The sequence below is a fragment of the Salmo salar genome, unplaced genomic scaffold (genome assembly GCF_905237065.1).
Source record: "Salmo salar unplaced genomic scaffold, Ssal_v3.1, whole genome shotgun sequence".
Classification (NCBI taxonomy): domain Eukaryota; kingdom Metazoa; phylum Chordata; class Actinopteri; order Salmoniformes; family Salmonidae; genus Salmo; species Salmo salar.
The window spans coordinates 427,501-442,500 of record NW_025550412.1 but is presented as its reverse complement, the minus strand read 5'-3'; the positions used below and the strand labels follow the sequence as shown (position 1 = coordinate 442,500).

The 15,000-nt window shown below is 42.8% G+C and overlaps 1 protein-coding gene across 1 annotated transcript in view; it reads left to right on the top strand.

Moving 5' to 3' along the window:
• cfi (complement factor I) overlaps positions 1 to 14,750 on the top strand; it is a 23,274-nt gene extending 8,524 nt beyond the window's left edge. Inside the window, 7 exon segments of the mRNA XM_045713756.1 lie at positions 2,441 to 2,476; positions 7,486 to 7,625; positions 7,711 to 7,814; positions 8,183 to 8,287; positions 11,808 to 11,983; positions 12,216 to 12,317; positions 14,250 to 14,750. Coding sequence (XP_045569712.1) covers positions 2,441 to 2,476; positions 7,486 to 7,625; positions 7,711 to 7,814; positions 8,183 to 8,287; positions 11,808 to 11,983; positions 12,216 to 12,317; positions 14,250 to 14,467 — 881 coding nt within the window. The 3' untranslated portion in view covers positions 14,468 to 14,750.
• Positions 14,751 to 15,000: the final 250 nt, after the last annotated feature.

Genomic DNA, 15,000 nt, shown 5'->3' with positions numbered 1-15,000 from the left:
GAACACTTGATGTTGACATGTGTCTGTTACTTGAACTGTTTGAAGCATTTATTTGGGCTGCAATTTCTGAGGCTGGTAACTCTAATGAACTTATCCTCTGCAGCAGAAGTAACTCTGGGTCTTCCTTTCCTGTGGCGGTCTTCATGAGAGCCAGTTTCATCATAGCGCTTGATGGTTTTTAAAACTGCACATGAAGAAACTTTCTTGAAATGTTCTGGATTGACTAACCTTCATGTCTTAAAGTAATGATGGACTGTCGTTTCTCTTTGCTCGTTTGAGCTGTTCTAGCCATAATATGGACTTGGTCTTTTACCAAATAGGGCTATCTTCTGTATACCACCCCTACCTTGTCACAACACAGCTGATTGGCTCAAACACATTAAGAAGGAAAGAAATTTCACAAATTAACAAGGCACACCTGTTAATTGAAATGCATTCCAGGTGACTACCTCACGAAGCTGGTTGAGAGAATGTCAAGAGTGTGCAAAGCTGTCATCAAGGCAAAGGGTGGCTACTTTGAAGAATCTAAAATCTAAAATATATTTTGATTTGTTTAAGACTTTTTTGGTTACTACATGATTCTATATGTGTTATTTCATGAGTGGTTTCAGGTGACTACTTTATGAAGCCAAGAAAGTGCAAATGGTGGCTACTTATAAAAATCTCAAATATATTTATATTTGTTTAACACTTTATAGATATTATTTACTAGGATCAATATATAGAGTTAAAGTCGGAAGTTTACATACACCTTAACCAAATACATTTGAACTCAGTTTTTCACAATTCCTGACATTTAATCCTAGTAAATAATCCCTGTTTTAGGTCAGTTAGGATCACAACTTTATTTTAATAATGTGAAATGTCAGAATAATAGTAGAGAGAATGATTTATTTCAGCTTTTATTTCTTTCATCACATTCCCAGTGGGTCAGAAGTTTACATACACTCAGTTAGTATTTGGTAGCATTGCCTTTAAATTGTTTAATTTGGGTCAAACATTTCAGGTAGCCTTCCACAAGCTTCCCACAATAAGTTGGGTGAATTTTGTCCCATTCCTCCTGACAGAGCTGGTGTAACTGAGTCAGGTTTGTAGGCCTCCTTGCTCACACACGCTTTTTCAGTTCTGCCCACAAATATCCTATAGGATTGAGGTCAGGGCTTTGTGATGGTCACTCCAATACCTTGACTTTGTTGTCCTTAAGACATTTTGTCACAACTTTGGAAGTATGCTTGGGTCATTGTCCATTTGGAAAACCCATTTGCATCCAAGCTTTAACTTCCTGACTGATGTCTTGAGATGTTGCTTCAATATATCCACATAATTTTCCGTACTCATGATGCCATCTATTTTGTGAAGTGCACCAGTCCCCCCTGCAGCAAAGCACCCCCACAACATGATGCTGCCACCCCTGTGCTTCACGGTTGGGATGGTGTTCTTCGGCTTGCAAGCCTCCCCCTTTTTCCTCCAAACATAACGATGGTCATTATGGCCAAACAGTTCTATTTGTGTTTCATCAGACCAGAGGACTTTTCTCCAAAAAGTACGATCTTTGTCCCCATGTGCAGTTGCAAACCGTAGTCTTTTTATGGCGGTTTTGGAGGAGTAGCTTCTTCCTTGCTGAGCGGCCTTTCAGGTTGTGTCGATATAGGATTCGTTTTACTGTGGATATAGATACTTTTGTACCTGTTTCCTCCAGCATCTTCATAAGGTCCTTTGCTGTTGTTCTGGGATTGATTTCCACTTTATGCATCAAAGTACGTTCATCTCTATGAGACGGAATGCGTCTCCTTCCTGAGCGGTATGACGGCTGCGTGGTCCCATGGTGTTTATACTTGCGTACTATTGTTTGTACAGATGAACGTGGTACCTTCAGGCATTTGGAAATTGCTCCCAAGGATGAACCAGACTTGTGGAGGTCTACAATTTATTTTCTGAGGTCTTGGCTGATTTCTTTTGACTTTCCCATGATGTCAAACAAAGATTCAATTAGTTTGAAGGTAGGCCTTGAAATACATCCACAGGTACACCTCCAATTGACTCAAATTATGTCAATTAGCCTATCAGAAGCTTCTAAAGACATTACATCATTTTCTGGAATTTTCCAAGGTGTTTAAAGGCACAGTCAACTTAGTGTATGTAAACTTCTGACCCACTGGAATTGTGATACAGTCAATTATAAGTGAAATAATCTGTCTGTAAACAATTGTTGGAAAAATGACTTGTCATCCACAAAGTAGATGTCCTAACCGACTTGCCAAAACTATAGTTTGTTAACAAGAAATTTGTGGAGTGGTTGAAAAACGAGTTTTAATGACTCCAACCTAAGTATATGTAAACTTCTGACTTCAACTGTATATATATATATAGACTCATGGTTAGAACGTGTGTATATATGTGTAAATAACAAAGACTGACTGTTTGTTGTGTTTGTTTTCAGATTCCAGAGATCAAGAGTTCATTTCTCCTAAAGAAGGTACATATCATTTTTTTCATCAAAATTAAGTTCCGTTTTTTTCTATGTTTTTATCCACCCTGTTCTAGTGTCTTTGGTTCTGTTCTAGTGTCTTTGGTTCTGTTCTAGTGTCTTTGGTTCTGTTCTAGTGTCTTTGGTTCTGTTCTAGTGTCTTTGGTTCCGTTCTAGTGTCTTTGGTTCTGTTCTAGTGTCTTTGGTTCTGTTCTAGTGTCTTTGGTTCCGTTCTAGTGTCTTTGGTTCTGTTCTAGTGTCTTTGGTTCTGTTCTAGTGTCTTTGGTTCTGTTCTAGTGTCTTTGGTTCTGTTCTAGTGTCTTTGGTTCTGTTCAAGTGTCTTTGGTTCTGTTCTAGTGTCTTTGGTTCTGTTCTAGTGTCTTTGGTTCCGTTCTAGTGTCTTTGGTTCCGTTCTAGTGTCTTTGGTTCCGTTCTAGTGTCTTTGGTTCTGTTCTAGTGTCTTTGGTTCTGTTCTAGTGTCTTTGGTTCTGTTCTAGTGTCTTTGGTTCTGTTCTAGTGTCTTTGGTTCTGTTCTAGTGTCTTTGGTTCTGTTCTAGTGTCTTTGGTTCCGTTCTAGTGTCTTTGGTTCCGTTCTAGTGTCTTTGGTTCCGTTCTAGTGTCTTTGGTTCTGTTCTAGTGTCTTTGGTTCTGTTCTAGTGTCTTTGGTTCCGTTCTAGTGTCTTTGGTTCCGTTCTAGTGTCTTTGGTTCCGTTCTAGTGTCTTTGGTTCCGTTCTAGTGTCTTTGGTTCCGTTCTAGTGTCTTTGGTTCCGTTCTAGTGTCTTTGGTTCCGTTCTAGTGTCTTTGGTTCTGTTCTAGTGTCTTTGGTTCTGTTCTAGTGTCTTTGGTTCTGTTCTAGTGTCTCTAGTGTCTTTTGTTCTGGGTGTTTTGTTTTGTTGAAAGTTTTTCAAATTTTTCATTTTTTGGTTTTTATGTAGTGGAATCTCCTCTTCTGAGGGACTTCAGAAAGTATCCAAGCCCCTTTTTTTCAAAATGTTGTTGTGTTACTAAAATGGATTTAATTGTCAATCTACAAAAAAAAATACTAGAATTTAAAAAGTATTTCATAAAAGTGGAAAAACAATTCTAATAAAGAAATAATAACAATATTGGCAGACTTTTTCCACATTATGTTAAAAAATAATAAAAATGTAAATAATAAAATTACATCGTTTCTTTCCCTCTCATCGATATCCCATATTAACAATGCAAAAACAGGTTTTTGAAAATGTTTGTAAATGTATTAAAAAAAACTTTTAAAAAAAACTGTGTTGAAGCACCTTTAGCAGTGAAACAGTCAACAGTGAAGAGGCGACTCTGGGACGCTGTCCAGTGTCTGTGTTCTTTTGCCCATCTTAATCTTTTCTTTTTATTGGCCAGTCTGAGATATGGCTTTTTCTTTGCAACTCTGCCTAGAAGGCCAGCATCCCAGAGTCGCCTCTTCACTGTTGACGTTGAGACTGGTGTTTTGCGGGTACACAGCGTTGTGGGTACTATTTAATGAAGCTGCCAGTTGAGGACTTGTGAGGCGTCTGTTTCTTGAACTAGACACTCTAATGTACTTGTCCTCTTGCTCAGTTGTGCACCGGGGCCTCCCACTCCTCTTTCTATTCTGGTTAGAGCCAGTTTGCACTATTCTATGAAGGGAGCACAGATCCACAGATGACGCAATCTCAATCGCATTCCACACAGCCTTTTCCCACCTGGACAAAAGGAACACCTATGTGAGAATGCTGTTCATTGACTACAGCTCAGTGTTCAACATCATAGTGCCCACAAAGCTCATCAATAAGCTAAGGACCCTGGGACTAAACACCTCCCTCTGCAACTGGATCCTGGACTTACTGACAGGCCGCCCCCAGGTGGTAATGGTAGGAAACAACACATCTGCCATGGAGGCCCCTCAGGGGTGCGTGCTTAGTCCCCTCCTCTACTCCCTGTTCATCCCCGACTGCGTGGCCAAGCACGACTCCAACACCATCAAGTTTGCTGACGATCCAACGGTGGTAGGCCTGATCCCCGACAACGATGAAACAGCTTATAGGGAAGAGATCAGAGACCTGGCAGTGTGGTGCCAGGATAACAACCTCTCCCTCAACGTGAGCAAGACAAAGGAGATGTTCGTGGACTACAGGAAAAGGAGTGCCGAACACACCCCCATTCTCATCGATGGAGCTGTGGTGGAGCAGGTTGAGAGTTTTAAGTTCCTTGGTGACCAAAACACTGTCATGGCCCAAACACACCAAGAAAGTTGTGAAGAACTAAGACTCTGCATTGCAGTGCTTGAGGCATCACTACAGACCCGGATTCGATCCCGGGCTGTGTCGCAGCCGGCCACGACAGGGTGACCCATGAGGCGATGCACGACCAGCGTCGTCCAGGTTCGGGGAGGGATTGGTGGCCGGGATGTCCTTGCCCCATCACACTTTAGCAACTCCTTGTGGCGGACCGGGCGCATGCACTCTGACATGATCACTAGTTGTACAGTGTTTCCTCCGACACATTGGTGCGACTGGCTTCCGGGTTAAGTGAGCAGTGTGTCAAGAAGCAGTGTGGCTTGGCAGGGTTGTGTTTCGGAGGACGCATTGGCTCTCGACCTTCGCCTCTCCGTAGTCCGTACTGGAGTTGCAGCGATGTGACAAGACTGTAACTACCAATTGGATATCACGAGACTGTAACTACCAATTGGATATCACGAGACTGTAACTACCAATTGGATATCACGAGATTGTAACTACCAATTGGATTTCAAGAAATGGGGGTAAAAAGTTTTTAAAAAATCTAAAAATAAAGTTGTAAACAAACACAGACAGTCGGCACGGCAACGCCTTTTCCCCCTCAGGAGACTGAAAAGATTTGGCATGGGTCCCCAGATCCTCAAAAAGTTCTACAGCTCCACCATCGAGAGCATCCTGACCGGTTGCATCACTGCTTGCTTGCCATCCGACCGTAAGGCGATACAGAGGGTAGTGCGTACAGCCCAGTACATCACTGGGGCCAAGCTTCCTGCCATTTAGGACCTCTATACCAGGCACTGTCAGAGGAAGGCCCAAAATATTGTCCAAGACTCCAGTCATCCAAGTCATAGACTGTTCTCTCTGCTACCGCACGGCAAGCGGTACCGGAGCGCCAAGTCTAGGTCCAAATGGCTCCTTAACAGCTTCTACCCCCAAACCAAAAGACTGCTGAACAATTAATAAAATGGCCACCGGGACTACTGAGATTGACCCCCCTCTTTTGTTTTTACACTGCCGCTACTCGCTGTTTATTATCTATGCATAGTCACTTCACCCCTACCTACATGTACAAATTACCTCAACCATCCTGTACCCCCGCACATTGACTCGGTACAGGCACCCCCTGTATATAGCCTCCACATTGACTCGATACCGGTACTCCCTGTATATAGTCTCCACATTGACTCGGTACAGGCACTCCCTGTATATAGCCGCCACATTGACTCTGTACCGGTACCCCCTGTATATAGCCACCACATTGACTCTGTACCGCTACCTCCTGTATATAGCCTCCACATTGACTCTGTACCGGTACCCCCTGTATATAGCCACCACATTGACTCTGTACCGGTACCCCCTGTATATAGCCTCCACATTGACTCTGTACCGGTACCCCCCTGTATATATCCTCCACATTGACTCTGTACCGGTACCCCCCTGTATATATCCTCCACATTGACTCTGTACCGGTACCCCATGTATATAGCCTCCACATTGACTCTGTACCGGTACCCCCTGTATATAGCCTCCACATTGACTCTGTACTGGTACCCCCTGTATATAGCCTCCACATTGACTCTGTACCGGTACACCCTGTATATAGCCTCCACATTGACTCTGTACCGTAACACCCTGTATATAGCCTCCACATTGACTCTGTACCGTAACACCCTGTATATAGCCTCCACATTGACTCTGTACCGTAACACCCTGTATATAGCCTCCACATTGACTCTGTACCGTAACACCCTGTATATAACCTCCACATTGAGTCTGTACCGTAACACCCTGTATATAACCTCCACATTGACTCTGTACCGTAACACCCTGTATATAGCCTCCACATTGACTCTGTACCGTAACACCCTGTATATAGTCTCTTTATTCTTATTGTTTTACTTTTTATTTAAAAAATTGCTTTAAATTATTTAGAAAATATTTTCTTAACTCTTGAACTGCATTTTGTTGTTTTATGTGACAGAATATTTTTTAGTTGATTTTGTACATTATTACTTGCCATAGATTCTCAAGACGATTTAAGTCAAAACTGTAACTATGCCACTCAGGAACATTCACAGTCCTCTTGGTAATCAAGTCCAGTGTATATTTAGCATGGTGTTTTAGGTTAATTGTCCTGCTAAAAGGTGAATCTGACTCCCAGTGTCTGTTGGAAAGCAGCAGACTGAATCAGGTTTTCCTCTAGGATTTTGCCTATGCTTAGCTCTGTTACGTTTCTTTTACCCTAAAAATCTCCCTTGCCGATGACAAGCATACCCATAACGTGATGCAGCCACCACCATGCTTGAAAATATGAATGAGTGTTACTCAGTGATGTGTTGTGTTGGATTTACCCCAAACAAAACACTTTATATTCAGGACAAAGAGTTAATTTCTTTGCCACATTTTTTTTTACAGTTTTACTTTAGTGCCTTGTTGCAAATGCAATGTTTTGGAATATTTTTAGCAGTGGAGAGGCAGAAAGATGCAGCGTGTTGATGGCAATTGATTCTCTCAGTCCGAGAAAGTGCATACAACCAAATCCCTCGCTGCCCTCACGATGGTCCGTTGATCACTTCAAATTGACCTTAAAAAAAAAAATCTATTTAGCCGATTTAGCAGTGTTGCTAGCTCAGAGTTCACGGTTCCCCCTCCCTTCACTCTCTCACGCGTCGGTCACAGTCTTCAAAATATGTCCCACATGCAACACATTAAAGCTGAAAGTAACCAGGGAGTTTCAGTAATATTCTACTATTCATGTAGTATTTGGTGGTGCTGTGTTGTAGAGATCAAAGCAACCAGGCATCTTCTGGAAGGGAAGATACACTGTGGAATCCCCAACACTACGGTCTTAGAAGAATCGGACAGAGGAGAAAGGAGAGGGGGAAGGCAGAAACGAGTGGTGGGAGGAGTGCCGGCCCAACCGGTGAGTCTTCAAACACAAGTTCACTCCCCGGAAGTTTTAACCCCCTGACCTTTAACCTCTGACATATGTAACCTCTGACCCGTAGACTCAGATCCAATGGCAGGTGGCGATACAGGAGGGGGGTAAAATCGACTGTGGTGGGGCATACATCGGGGGATGCTGGGTTCTGACCGCCGCTCACTGTGTCAGGTAGGTACTGTACTGATAGTATTAGGGGGGTCATGTATGTATATGCATTTTGGGGCAGGCTTGATCTCTCTCTCTTCTCTCTCTCTCTCTCTCTCTCTCTCTCTTCCCTCTCTCTCTCTTCTCTCTCTCTCTTCCCTCTCTCTCTCTTCTCTCTCTCTCTTCCCTCTCTCTCTCTTCCCTCTCTCTCTCTCTCTTCCCTCTCTCTCTCTCTTCCCTCTCTCTCTCTTCCCTCTCTCTCTCTTCTCTCTCTCTCTTCCCTCTCTCTCTCTTCCCTCTCTCTCTCCCCCCTCTCTCCCCTCTCTCTCCCCTCTGTCTCTCTCCCCCTCCTTCTCTCTCTCCCTCTCCTCCCTCCCTCCCTCTCTCTCAAGGCCCAAACCAGAGGTGTACAGCATCAAGTTCAGTCTCTGGAAGAAGAGAACAGTTCAAGGAACAACAGACATCGTTCCTGTCAAGAACGTCATCATACACCACAAGTAATTGATTTATTCAATATATATTTTATAGATGATCAGTGTTTTTTTATTTGTTCAACTGCTAATGCCCTTTAAAGATGAGATTTGCATAAGGTGGGACCCCAGCATCACTGGTCGCCCCCAGGCTCATTAAAGATTAAACATTTCCACTGGACGCCCCCAGGCTCATTAAAGATTAAACATTTCCACTGGTCGCCCCCAGGCTCATTAAAGATTAAACATTTCCACTGGTCGCCCCCAGGCTCATTAAAGATTAAACATTTCCACTGGTCGCCCCCAGGCTCATTAAAGATTAAACATTTCCACTGGTCGCCCCCAGGCTCATTAAAGATTAAACATTTCCACTGGTCGCCCCCAGGCTCATTAAAGGTGAAACGTCGCTGCTGGTCGCCCCCAGGCTCATTAAAGATTAAACATTTCCACTGGTCGCCCCCAGGCTCATTAAAGATTAAACATTTCCACTGGTCGCCCCCAGGCTCATTAAAGATTAAACATTTCCACTGGTCGCCCCCAGGCTCATTAAAGATTAAACATTTCCACTGGTCGCCCCCAGGCTCATTAAAGATTAAACATTTCCACTGGTCGCCCCCAGGCTCATTAAAGATTAAACATTTCCACTGGTCGCCCCCAGGCTCATTAAAGATTCAACATTTCCACTGGTCGACCCCAGGCTCATTAAAGATTTAACATTTCCACTGGACGCCACCAGGCTCATTAAAGATTTAACATTTCCACTGGACGCCACCAGGCTCATTAAAGATTAAACATTTCCACTGGTCGCCCCCAGGCTCATTAAAGATTAAACATTTCCACTGGTCGCCCCCAGGCTCATTAAAGGTGAAACGTCGCTGCTGGTCGCCCCCAGGCTCATTAAAGATTAAACATTTCCACTGGTCGCCCCCAGGCTCATTAAAGATTAAACATTTCCACTGGACGCCCCCAGGCTCATTAAAGATTAAACATTTCCACTGGACGCCCCAGGCTCATTAAAGATTAAACATTTCCACTGGTCGCCCCCAGGCTCATTAAAGATTAAACATTTCCCCTGGTCGCCCCCAGGCTCATTAAAGATTAAACATTTCCACTGGTCGCCCCCAGGCTCATTAAAGATTAAACATTTCCACTGGTCGCCCCCAGGCTCATTAAAGATTAAACATTTCCACTGGTCGCCCCCAGGCTCATTAAAGATTAAACATTTCCACTGGTCGCCCCCAGGCTCATTAAAGATTAAACATTTCCACTGGTCGCCCCCAGGCTCATTAAAGATTAAACATTTCCACTGGTCGCCCAGGCTCATTAAAAGTGAAACGTCGCTTTAATAGTCCTGTATTAGAGGACAGATACAGCCGTCTGCAGCGCTGGGCCTTTAATAGTCCTGTATTAGAGGACAGATACAGCCGTCTGCAGCGCTGGGCCTTTAATAGTCCTGTATTAGAGGACAGATACAGCCGTCTGCAGCGCTGGGCCTTTAATAGTCCTGTATTAGAGGACAGATACAGCCGTCTGCAGCGCTGGGCCTTTAATAGTCCTGTATTAGAGGACAGATACAGCCGTCTGCAGCGCTGGGCATTTAATAGTCCTGTATTAGAGGACAGATACAGCCGTCTGCAGCGCTGGGCCTTTAATAGTCCTGTATTAGAGGACAGATACAGCCGTCTGCAGCGCTGGGCCTTTAATAGTCCTGTATTAGAGGACAGATACAGCCGTCTGCAGCGCTGGGCCTTTAATAGTCCTGTATTAGAGGACAGACACAGCCGTCTGCAGCGCTGGGCCTTTAATAGTCCTGTATTAGAGGACAGATACAGCCGTCTGCAGCGCTGGGCCTTTAATAGTCCTGTATCAGAGGACAGATACAGCCGTCTGCAGAGCTGGGCCTTTAATAGTCCTGTATTATAGGACAGATACAGCCGTCTGCAGCGCTGGGCCTTTAATAGTCCTGTATTAGAGGACAGATACAGCCGTCTGCAGCGCTGGGCCTTTAATAGTCCTGTATTAGAGGACAGATACAGCCGTCTGCAGCGCTGGGCCTTTAATAGTCCTGTATTAGAGGACAGACACAGCCGTCTGCAGCGCTGGGCCTTTAATAGTCCTGTATTATAGGACAGATACAGCCGTCTGCAGCGCTGGGCCTTTAATAGTCCTGTATTAGAGGACAGACACAGCCGTCTGCAGCGCTGGGCCTTTAATAGTCCTGTATTAGAGGACAGATACAGCCGTCTGCAGCGCTGGGCCTTTAATAGTCCTGTATTAGAGGACAGATACAGCCGTCTGCAGCGCTGGGCCTTTAATAGTCCTGTATTAGAGGACAGATACAGCCGTCTGCAGCGCTGGGCCTTTAATAGTCCTGTATTAGAGGACAGATACAGCCGTCTGCAGCGCTGGGACTTTAATAGTCCTGTATTAGAGGACAGATACATCCGTCTGCAGCGCTGGGCCTTTAATAGTCCTGTATTAGAGGACAGATACAGCCGTCTGCAGCGCTGGGACTTTAATAGTCCTGTATTAGAGGACAGATACAGCCGTCTGCAGCGCTGGGACTTTAATAGTCCTGTATTAGAGGACAGATACAGCCGTCTGCAGCGCTGGGCCTTTAATAGTCCTGTATTAGAGGACAGATACAGCCGTCTGCAGCGCTGGGCCTTTAATAGTCCTGTATTAGAGGACAGATACAGCCGTCTGCAGCGCTGGGCCTTTAATAGTCCTGTATTAGAGGACAGATACAGCCGTCTGCAGCGCTGGGCCTTTAATAGTCCTGTATTAGAGGACAGATATTATATTGCAGCACCAGCAAAAATATATTTTCGAACAACTTTTTAAACATTATTTAACTAGGCAAGTCAGTTAAGAACAAATTCTTATTTTCAATGACGGCATAGGGGCAGAACGAAAGATTTTGTACCTCGTCAGCTCGGGGATTCGATCTTGCAACCTTTCAGTTACTAGTCCAACGCTCTAACCACTAGGCTATGCTGCCACCCCGTAAGTCATGACTTGATCATTTTTAGTGGTTCGTTTGACCTGCTACAGAGAGGAAGAGAGAGGCCCAACTCTGCTGAAAATCTGTCTCCCTCCAGTAGATGCCGTTTGTCATTGTTTCACCCACCAAGCGAGGAGTCTTTGTATGGAGGTCAATGGAGTGCCACGGTATGAGTCATAATACCCATAAAACCTAGCGGTCAAACAGGGAAATGGTTCCAATCATTTTTCCTCCATAGATTTTTCCCCCATAGGGGATTTTAGAAACATTTAAAATAAGGGCTGTGTTTCATGTAGGAAAAACCCTGACGTGACGTTTTGATAACCGTGTAAATCTCTCTATGACAAGGTACGACCCTAACTCCAATGAGAATGACATAGCATTGATAGAGATGGAGAAACTGGCCCTAACCCCTACACCCTGACCCCTAAACCCTGAACCCTCCAACCCTGACCCCTCCACCATGATCCCTCCACCCTGACCTCTAATCCCTGACCCCTAATCCCTGACCTCTAATCCCTGACCTCTAACCTCTCTCCCCAGGTACAATGCTAACACGTATGAGAATGACATAGCCCTGATAGAGATGAAGAAGCTTCCATTCAGGGACGAGTGTTTCCAAGAGAACCCAGCAGTCAGTGCTGTGTGTGTTCCCTGGTCCGTACAACTGTTCAACCCTAACCATACCTGTAGCATATCAGGCTGGGGACGGAAGAAAGGTAGGTGTGTGTGTGTGTGTGTGTGTGCTAGTTATGTCCTGACTTTATTCTGTGGTTTGTGTGTGTGTGTGTGTGTGTGTGTGTGTGTGTGTGTGTGTGTGTGTGTGTGTGTGTGTGTGTGTGTGTGTGTGTGTGTGTGTGTGTGTGTGTGTGTGTGTGTGTGTGTGTGTGTGTGTGTGTGCTAGTTATGTCCTGACTTTATTCTGAGGTGTGTGTGTGTGTGTTTATTCAGATGGAGAGTCATCGGATGTGTTGCTCTGGGCCAACGTCTCTCTGATCGCCAACTGTCAGCGATTCTACGGTTCACGCTACTACGACGGCATGATGTGTGCAGGTACAAAATGTTTTTCAGTACCTCAGTTGGTTCTTTAGATTCTATCAATGGCTATTTATACTGAATTAACTCTCTGGCTATTTATACTGAATTAACTCTCTATTTATACTGAATTAACTCTATTTATACTGAATTAACTCTCTGGCTATTTATACTGAATTAACTCTCTATTTATACTGAATTAACTCTCTGGCTATTTATACTGAATTAACTCTCTGGCTATTTATACTGAATTAACTCTCTATTTATACTGAATTAACTCTCTATTTATACTGAATTAACTCTCTGACTATTTATACTGAATTAACTCTCTATTTATACTGAATTAACTCTCTATTTATACTGAATTAACTCTCTGACTATTTATACTGAATTAACTCCCTCTTTCTGACTATTTATACTGAATTAACTCTCTGACTATTTACACTGAATTAACTCTCTGACTATTTACACTGAATTAACTCTCTGGCTATTTATACTGAATTAACTCTCTGGCTATTTATACTGAATTAACTCTCTGACTATTTATACTGAATTAACTCCCTTTCTCTGGCTATTTATACTGAATTAACTCTCTGGCTATTTATACTGAATTAACTCCCTTTCTCTGACTATTTATACTGAATTAACTCTCTGGCTATTTATACTGAATTAACTCTCTGGCTATTTATACTGAATTAACTCTCTGGCTATTTATACTGAATTAACTCTCTGGCTATTTATACTGAATTAACTCCCTTTCTCTGGCTATTTATACTGAATTAACTCTCTGGCTATTTATACTGAATTAACTCACTTTCTCTGACTATTTATACTGAATTAACTCTCTGACTATTTATACTGAATTAACTCTCTGGCTATTTATACTTAATTAACTCTCTGGCTATTTATACTGAATTAACTCTCTGGCTATTTACACTGAATTAACTCTCTGGCTATTTATACTGAATTAACTCTCTGTCTATTTATACTGAATTAACTCTCTGGCTATTTATACTGAATTAACTCCCTTTCTCTGACTATTTATACTGAATTAACTCCCTTTCTCTGGCTATTTATACTGAATTAACTCCCTCTGACTATTTACACTGAATTAACTCTCTGACTATTTATACTGAATTAACTCTCTCTCTCTGACTATTTATACTGAATTAACTCCCTCTCTCTGACTATATATACTGAATTAACTCTCTGGCTATTTATACTGAATTAACTCCCTCTCTCTGACTATATACACTGAATTAACTCTCTGACTATTTATACTGAATTAACTCTCTGACTATTTATACTGAATTAACTCTCTGGCTATTTATACTGAATTAACTCTCTGACTATTTATACTGAATTAACTCTCTGACTATTTATACTGAATTAACTCTCTGGCTATTTATACTGAATTAACTCTCTATTTATACTGAATTAACTCTCTGACTATTTATACTGAATTAACTCTCTGACTATTTATACTGAATTAACTCTCTCTGACTATTTATACTGAATTAACTCTCTGACTATTTATACTGAATTAACTCTCTGGCTATTTATACTGAATTAACTCCCTTTCTCTGGCTATTTATACTGAATTAACTCCCTCTGACTATTTATACTGAATTAACTCTCTCTCTCTCTGGCTATTTATACTGAATTAACTCTCTCTCTCTCTGGCTATTTATACTGAATTAACTCCCTCTGACTATTTATACTGAATTAACTCCCTTTCTCTGGCTATTTATACTGAATTAACTCCCTCTGACTATTTATACTGAATTAACTCTCTCTCTCTGACTATTTATACGGAATTAACTCCCTCTGACTATTTATACTGAATTAACTCCCTCTGACTATTTATACTGAATTAACTCCCTCTCAATGTCTTTCCCTAATGTTTGTGTGTGTGCTTACCTGCTTGCGTCCGTGTGTGTGTGTGTGTAGGTGATCTGGAGGGCGATGTAGACTCGTGTCAGGGTGATTCCGGAGGTCCTCTCGTGTGTCAGGATTCTCTAGGTGTTTCCTACCTCTGGGGTATAGTCTCCTGGGGGGAGAAGTGTGGGCAGGCCAAGTTCCCTGGAGTGTACACTCAAGTGGCACACTACTTTGACTGGATCCGCACTCACACTGGCTGGTCTACTGTCACTAAATACAACCTGTGATGTTGATATAGACCAGGGGGTATTTTCAAATGTTACCGTTCGATCTACTGCTGCTTTTCTGTTCTACCTGATAATTAATATCACCCACCTGGTGTCCCAGGTCTAAATCAGTGTCTGATTAGAGGGGAACGATGGGGGGGAAAAGCAGTTGAACTGGCTTCGAGGTCCAGATTTACATTTGAGCGATATAGCCTATTCATACATAATAAATAGTAATAAACCGTTATTACACTGTTATACGATGTTTATGCTGGATGATGTCAATAAACAACTTGAGAGCCCAGTTGTTTGGTCCTGTTACATGATTTTATTTCTTGATTTGATGTTTGATTTATATTTAGTAAAGGGTTTATGGTGTGGCTCAGTTGGTAGAGCGTGGTGTTTGCAACGCCAGGGTTGTGGGTTCGATTCCCACGGGGGACCAGTACGGAGAAAAAAATTAAAGTAATGTATGAAATGTATGCATTCACTACTGTAAGTCGCTCTGGATAAGAGCGTCTGCTAAATGACTAAAATGTAATGTAAATGTTGTT